Genomic DNA, 7,775 nt, shown 5'->3' with positions numbered 1-7,775 from the left:
TGATGAACTGATATTTGAAGTCTCCTCTGATACAGAGAAAATGAATGGCAAGCCCCGAAGGAGCAGAAGCCCCTGAGCTCCTTTCCATGCTGCTGTAGAAAGGTGGATTATATCTAGTTACGCCATTAACAGCAAACCGTAATTTAACTCTCACAAACGGATCCGTCTTTCAGGAACTGTTTCACAGTAACAGCACAACGTGCAAAGCACAGCATGTCCGATTCACAGGAATTAGGCACGCCACAAACGCCCCAAGAGCAACCGTGCGCATCTCAATAAACAGCTCCTTTTGAAAGTAACCTCGTAGCTGGCAAGTTATGCGGCCAGTATCAAAAAATCTTGAATTACTAACAAATCTAGCTACAAGAAGAACGGCGTGGTTGCTACAAGATTGTAGCTAAACTACAGTCAGGAAAACTTAATGCTAACAATATTAAACCCCTAGCCTATGCTTCCAACAGGAAAATTACTCCGCAGAGGATCTAATTTATACTTGCAATACCCGGTATGAAATAAGTGGCGTTATCCTCGCTTTATAGCAGAAGAAAACAAGGTGGCACCGTCAGCTGGCCTGCCCAGAGACACAAAGGATCAGTTGGGATCATGTCTAGGCACGTGGTGCTGTCGGAGAGGTCCTCAAGCACCCGAGGCATCTGCTGGCAGATGTGACACAGGACCCCTGGGAGACGCACCCTCTCGCAGCAGCAGCTGGAGGCCACACAAAACACCCAGGGGCATCTCAAACAGCACCGTGCATCTGCACGGAGCAACTGAACCAAGCTGGGGTGACGGTGTACGATCCCAGCTTTGACCTCTGGGTTTTCTACTCCCGGTCTGTTTCTGAGCACAAGATCCAACACAGCCATCACATGATGGCTTCTATTAGACGTATCGCAAGCGAAGAGCGCTGCAACCGTACCCTTCTTTTTCAGTTACGGTTATAAATGCCTGAAGCATTTCAGAATTTCTTGCTGCAAATTCGTTGTTAAATGAAGGCTTCTGCACTTTAAAACACTTAAGCACACGCTTAGCTGGATGCCTGTAGCTGGCTGCATTGACTCATACAGAGACAGTCACATGCTTAAAGATAACAGCGAGGTTAAGTGTCCTTCTGGAGCAGCAGAGGCGACGCAGCAGGAGCCCAGGCCCCGCTGCAGCTCCTCGGCTATCCCTGCACTTGAACCCGTGCCGCGTGGCTAAAGCCGGTGTCACCCTGCCTGGGCACGGAGCTGGCGACTGCGTCTGGGCTGTTCCCCGCTCCGCGCGCATTTCCCAGTCCGTGGAGACTGCAGGATGCTCAGGTAACCTGGCAGTTAAAAAAACACACACAATTATCACTGCTGGATCCTGCCTCGGTCACCGTCACCGATTTCTGCCATTACAGCCCTCGCCGAGGCTCGGGACACAACGTGCTCTGGGAGCAGGAGCAGCACTGTCCTTGCCTATATGGCTGCTTTTTTCTTTAACTCTGAACAAACAGCTTTTTATTCCAAGCCCACACCACCAAATCCATCTCACTTCTAGCTTTCTCGCAGTTGCATGACACGGCAAACCAGTTAATGCCTCCTTAGATATACTTCCAATTTTGAGGCCAAATTTGCAGCGAGGGAAAAGCATGCGACACTTAAAAAGCCATCTTTTGTGACGGCAAAACAGACGGGCATTCAGCTGCAACTTTTAAAAGGAGCTGGGCAGCCAGCTCCCATATGTTCCTTTGAAAATTGCAGCTAAATTAGGCCAGCTAATGCTGCACAGTTCACTGGACAATATCAGCATGCTCATTCATATGCACAAATGCAGATTTTCATGTTTTCATAAGTGGTACCCTTCTCAAGGTCTGACTTCCAAAGTTTATAGATTTTTCTTTTTTTAATGCAATTGTTCTTGTCACTGAAGAGCAACTCACATGCAGAAAGGCACAGTTAGTTTCTAACCGACTCTTATTACACTAAACAAGGTCAAATATATAAAAATTCCAAGTTGTGGCTCTAAGACAAATCATTAAAATATCCCTCTCCCTCACTCACATATTTGGAGCATATTCTATTGCTGGAAAAAAGAAGCCATCTCACTCAGACTGGAGTAATCCACTGGATTTAATAGATTTTTTTTTTTCCCCCAAAACTGCATCCAAAACCAGAAAATGACAAGACAAACCCAAGTTACGTTCAGTATTTTTTGTGCAAAAGTCTCTTCTGAATGTTTATTTCAGAATGGCCTACATTAAGCCAAAGCAAAAGAGCATTTTAAAGTAATGCATGTATCATTTCTTCAAAAGGAAAAATCAAGCCCGATACTTTGAAACTGAATACAGTCACAGACATGAACATTTAGAGCTTTAACAGATATCCTCTACTAATAACAAACACTCAGTTTCAAAGAAAATGTGCACTTTATACACAATTAAAATGGAAACAAAGAAACAGTAATAGAAACAGCTCCATTACTTCGCATTTTCAGAATTAATTCAGTGCTGGGATTGGAATATTCTATACACTAACGGGAATATTTACTGGTGTGGACGAAAGCTCACAGGACTGACCTGAGACAGTGGCTTTAAGCGGGTAACGGTTTAGATCGTTAATTGGGAAAGGGCTAATACAAATAACGGGTGAAGCAGCTCCATCAACCAATTTGATTTTAAGTCATTAATAAGAAATCACTGCAGTTTGTGTAGAGAGCAGCAAGGGCTACGGATTTTCACTTCTTGCCACTTGGCTGGTGAAAGGCTGTTCCAAAACCTCCGCAAAGGGTTAAGAGCAACGTAAGCCCTTTGCGACGCTGAAAAGAACAACCCAGCCAGTGTCGGGGATAATGAGTGGATTGTAGCCACGCATCCCTGTTTATCTCCAGGCTCCAAATGTCTTTCCCAAGTACTTTCAGGCAACATATTTTCCACCCAGCTTCTCCATCGCACTCCCAGCTTTCTGCTGGCAAAGCCTCTCTGCCCATCTTCAGGCAGCACACTTCTCTTCAGACTCCTGTTTAATTAGAGGAGCACGATTAATAAACTCCCTCTCACCGCACACAGCTAGTCCCATCTCGCTGACTAGCTGTCCCTGCCCGCAAGTCCACTTAAGCTTTTAAAAACTGCTATATACTTACTGTGTTACTTACTTAACCTTACTTAAAGAAATCACCCTGAAACTTTTCTGCACAAAATTCAGAGGTTGCCCCTTTCCCGGAGCAGCAGCCAGGAGTTACTGCTAAACAAAAAGCCAGAAAGCAAGTTTGCTTCCAAACGTCTCTGCTGGAGGTGAACTGGAGAAGCTCTCGCTGACCTCTCGCAGAGGGTTGTGCTGGCTCTGGGCACACTTATGCCTCTCTAAAGCAGAGCTGAGAGATAGCTGGGATCTATGCCTGGACTGCCTGGCATCCCAGAGCGAAAACAGACTGAAAACAATTCAGTAAAATACCTATTTTCAGCAAGTGCTTGGGTAGAGGATAATGGCAAGCATGCACTCATATCCCTTTAGTTCAAATTTAACGTAAAGCCTACGCTTAGGTGTTCTGCGGGACTGGAACGGAGTACAGGTTTACCCGTGTCCTCCACGGAGCCCTACTTCTCAATCCTGTTCCTGACCAGGCTGTAACGAGGGCACTAAGGACTGAGGTAGCCCCGAAACAGAACAGTTCCGCTTCAAACAGGCCCCCAAAATATATTAAAATGCCCCAAAACCTAACAAAAAAAGAGAACGGAGCAAGGTCCTGAATACATTATAAATAGTAGCAAAAAGCATACACATTTTTCAGCATCTCTCAAACATTAATGTGCATCCTTGCCAAAAAGACACTGCCAAAGGCAGTAAACACCGCATTCTCCTTTTTCTAATTATAAATTCAAGTTTAATGCCAAAACCACAGAACGCCAAATCTGACTGGTCTCTCAAGCAGAAATCTAAATTATACATATTGCTCTGTCTGAACTGAATTCCTCAGACATAATGGAAGGACGAGGGGTCTGGAATAAGGCAATATCACCAGTATTTGGAAAGGGCTTTGTAAAAACTCCTACAGACAGCTCGTGTGTCCTGGCTGGGGGGAGGAAGGTTCTTCCTCGAGTGTAATGCACGGAGAAACAAAATTACCATGACTCCATCTAACCAGATTACTTTGGAAAAAACAGAAATCTTATCCAAAAGGTATCGTAACAACTTCAGGCCCTTGGGGAGCGCGGCGTTATGTAACAACAGACCTCAAAAACATCCATTTCCATAGATATCACATAAATATGTGGAATTACTGAATCCAGTAATTTCTATTTACTTTTTTTTGGATGTTTTACAGGAGTTTGAAGTCTCTCTTTCTTCCTGTTGCATAAAGCTTGCAGGGAGGTCTGAGCCTTCTCTGCACTACGGCTGGCACTCTTACTCTGAACCCAAGTACTCTCACACACGTACGTTTTTCCTATAAGAATTTTCCATAGGGCGAAAAAAACTGTAGCACATAACAGCTATAGTATGACACTTCCATTTTATAAGTAGCACATCATTTTTCTAAAAGACAGAGACAAGAGCACCATTAACAGATGTTTTCCAAATCTTCCACTGCTCTGCTGCTCAGTGACTGGCACCCGTGGGCTGCCTGGATAACTGGAGGCTCCTCTGTGCTGTGTGCATGTTCAAGGCACTTGTGAAACGCAGCATAGAAAGTTTTACGTTTAAAACAAGGAAGAACAACGATGAAACTGCAGGCCATGGTAATAAAACCAGCAAAATGCTAACAGCTACCCATTGCTTTCTCCTCATTAATATAAAAAAGTGTAACGTCAGAGATCCAGTGTACAAATACAAAAAATTGTGCATAATAAATGTACTATAATACTGTACATACAGCATAAACCGTTCAATGAGAATGATTTAAATATACCTATTTGTCTCCTGACTTGGAAGACAGAAGAATAAAGTTCTATAATCCTAGAATATGCGTATAAACCCCTTCTGAGAGGTTGAATCACTAGCCAACGGTATCCCTGAAAATAAGCAGAGTCAAATATTTACTTAATGGAAGCCATTATTCAAGGGGTTGCTGGTTATGATAAACTAGGAGAAAAAACACAATATATAAACTTAGCCAACATTAAATCCAGACAGAGTTCTTCCCATCTCCTGACTTGCTACTGGCACTGCTTTTGTTTGAGCCTGCTTTGGATTTCTTCTCTCTGGAACTGCTAGGATTGTTTTGGTTGTTGTAAGCCAGGATCGCGAGGTCCAGGCGCTCCTGAGCCACTTTAATTTCCCTCTGCAGATTTTTTTCTTCGTTGCTTCCATACTGCTGTTCCTGAGCTATATTGGCTTTGTTCTGTTTGTAGGCCATTTTGGCGTTGGACAGTTCAGTATATTGCATTTGCTCTGGCTTGACCGCGATGTTATAGCCAGGAGGAGCAGATGGCGTATTCCAAGTAAAAGGGTAGTTATAGGTACCAGAGTCTTCCAGCTCTTTTCTCTTGTTGTTCAGCGTGTCCCGGATAGTGCCAAGTCCCAAATGGAGCATCTCCCAGACGTTCAAAAGTAAACACATGCAGCTCACCCCGTACATTATTAGCAGGAAAATGGTCTTTTCGGTTGGCCTTGAAATGAAACAATCTATCTTGTGCGGGCACGGCTTCCTGCTGCACACAAATATGGAGCTGACCTCAAAGCCATACAAAAAATACTGACCCACGAGAAAGCAGATTTCAAACGCAGTCCTCGCCAGAAGCTGCAGGACATAAATTTTCATGAGTCCGTCTTCACGGATTCGCCGCCTGCCATCATGCTTAGCTTTGGCAGGGGCCTGCTGCTCTTTGTTCTCCCGTTCGCTTTCCAGCTCTATTTCTGGGTACATCATCGGGTCTTCCTCGTGGTCCTCCTCAGTTTCCTCTAAGCCACGGTGTTGTTTCCAGCGCATGGAAAAGCTTTTGCTTCTGATTCTTCTATCGGCTTCGCTGTGTTCCACCATCCGGGCAATTTTATGAATTGCATAGCCTAAATACATCACAGATGGAGTGGCAACAAGAATGATCTGAAAGACCCAAAACCTCACATGCGAAAGAGGAGCGAAAGCATCGTAACAAACATTCTCGCAGCCAGGCTGCTCCGTGTTGCACACAAACTTGCTTTGTTCATCGTAGTAAATGGATTCTCCTCCCACAGCAGTTAGGACAATCCGAAATACAATCAACACTGTCAGCCAGATTTTGCCAACAAAGGTTGAGTGATTGTGGATCTCCTCTAACAGACGGGTCAGAAAACTCCAACTCATGGTGGTCAAATAATTTTATCTAAAAAACAAACAAAACCCCCAAATATTTATGAGTTTATTAGCTTGAGCCTAAACGGTGCAAACATTCAACCATGAGAGTCAGAAAACTCTAGAATTTTACAACAAACACACTACCATGTTTGTAGCATCACCTGTTATCGGGAAACTCCAGCTGCCAGAATTTGCTTGAAGATCTTACGTCTCCCCCACAGGCTTTTGAGAAGTCTGCTACAAAAAAAAGTAGCAGTTAACTGCCATTTCACAAACAAAACGTGCTCCCAAAGCTACTCCCAAGCAGAAGAGAAAGACACGGCTGCTCTGTATTTCAAATGTTAACAAAAACAATTACACTTAAGGCTGAAGCCTCCCAAACACAGTGGATCGAAAGCTAAGCTCCCGTGAAATTTTATGGGCACTGTCGGCTACATCCCACCGCTAACAGTAAGATTTATTTTAACTGCAGGGAGATGGCCAAGCCTTGTTAAAGCCTGAGCTAGCGATCTCAGCCTCGACCACAGCCCACGGAGAGAAATGGTTCTCTCCACTGCGCAATGCCAGTTGTTTTCAGACAGAAATTAATCACCCAGACCAAACCAGAGAAACAGGCAACGGCTGTTATCTTTGATTTAAAGACAGGACCAACCTGCATGACCTGAGCAGTGCCACCCTGCAGGTCTAGGCTAGAGACAGGGTTTGACCTAAGGAACATCCGACTTCTAACCTGATGCTCAAACTATTCTATGGATTTGGGTTCAGTCCCTTGGGGAGGCTAAAAATCTCCCTTCCGGGGCCAGAAAAGACTTCAGTATGTATTTTGTAGGGGTTTTTGGGAGAGTTAGAAGGAAAATCTAGTTTAAAAAAGTTACCTGTAAAAAATTTTAGAAGAGATATTAGATAGAAATCAATATAAATTTCCAATCATAACAAAAAAACATCAGTGGAAACTCACAGCTGGCAATACTGTGAGGTATTACAATGAACGAAACCTAGCGACGTTACAAGCCCACCTGGAGCTCTAAGTAGTAAAATTGGCAAAATACTGAGCACAGGAAGAACTGTTTGACATTGTTATAGCACAGGAGATAAGACATCTTTCAGTCCACCAATGATGTCAAACATTAGTTTGTCAAACATTAACTAATAGAAATTTTTACATCAGAACAACATTTGGTAAAAGATCCTAAAACCAGAATTGGACAAATCTCTGGCACTCTGATCTTAAAAGTGATTTATTCTTAACCTGGAGAAATTCCAGGAGACTGGAAGAAAAGTAGTATTTGCAACTATTCAACTTCTTCCACATAACTACAGAGCTGTTCAGAGGCAAATAATGAAATTTGAGGGGATGCAATCAATACAGAATTAAAGGATATAAATGTAATCCCCCTCCTGGTGAAATTCAGTGTTTCATTGAAAAGGCAACAGCACAGACATAATGCGGATGGGCTGTGTAGGACATTTGATTTATTACTTCATGACAGTGTGAGAAAAAAATAGTGCAAGAGAGTATTAAAAAAGCCCGTATTAAGTGG

At 43.5% G+C, this 7,775-nt stretch overlaps 1 protein-coding gene across 1 annotated transcript; it reads right to left on the bottom strand.

Moving 5' to 3' along the window:
- Window positions 1-4,650: 4,650 nt before the first annotated feature.
- GJC1 (gap junction protein, gamma 1, 45kDa) lies at window positions 4,651-6,243 on the bottom strand. Its single transcript, XM_009577146.1, has one exon. It carries the CDS (start codon window positions 6,241-6,243, stop codon window positions 5,080-5,082), a length of 1,164 nt encoding a protein of 387 aa, XP_009575441.1. The 3' UTR covers window positions 4,651-5,079.
- Window positions 6,244-7,775: the final 1,532 nt, after the last annotated feature.

The sequence above is a fragment of the Fulmarus glacialis genome, unplaced genomic scaffold, assembly GCF_000690835.1.
Source record: "Fulmarus glacialis isolate BGI_N327 unplaced genomic scaffold, ASM69083v1 scaffold29094, whole genome shotgun sequence".
Classification (NCBI taxonomy): domain Eukaryota; kingdom Metazoa; phylum Chordata; class Aves; order Procellariiformes; family Procellariidae; genus Fulmarus; species Fulmarus glacialis.
This window is presented reverse-complemented; position numbering and strand designations above follow the sequence as displayed.

What these genes read in the sequence shown, in the direction of transcription:
- GJC1 (XM_009577146.1), bottom strand. Translation starts at nt 6,243, where the DNA reads ATGAGTTGGAGTTTTCTGACCCGTCTGTTAGAGGAGATCCACAATCAC.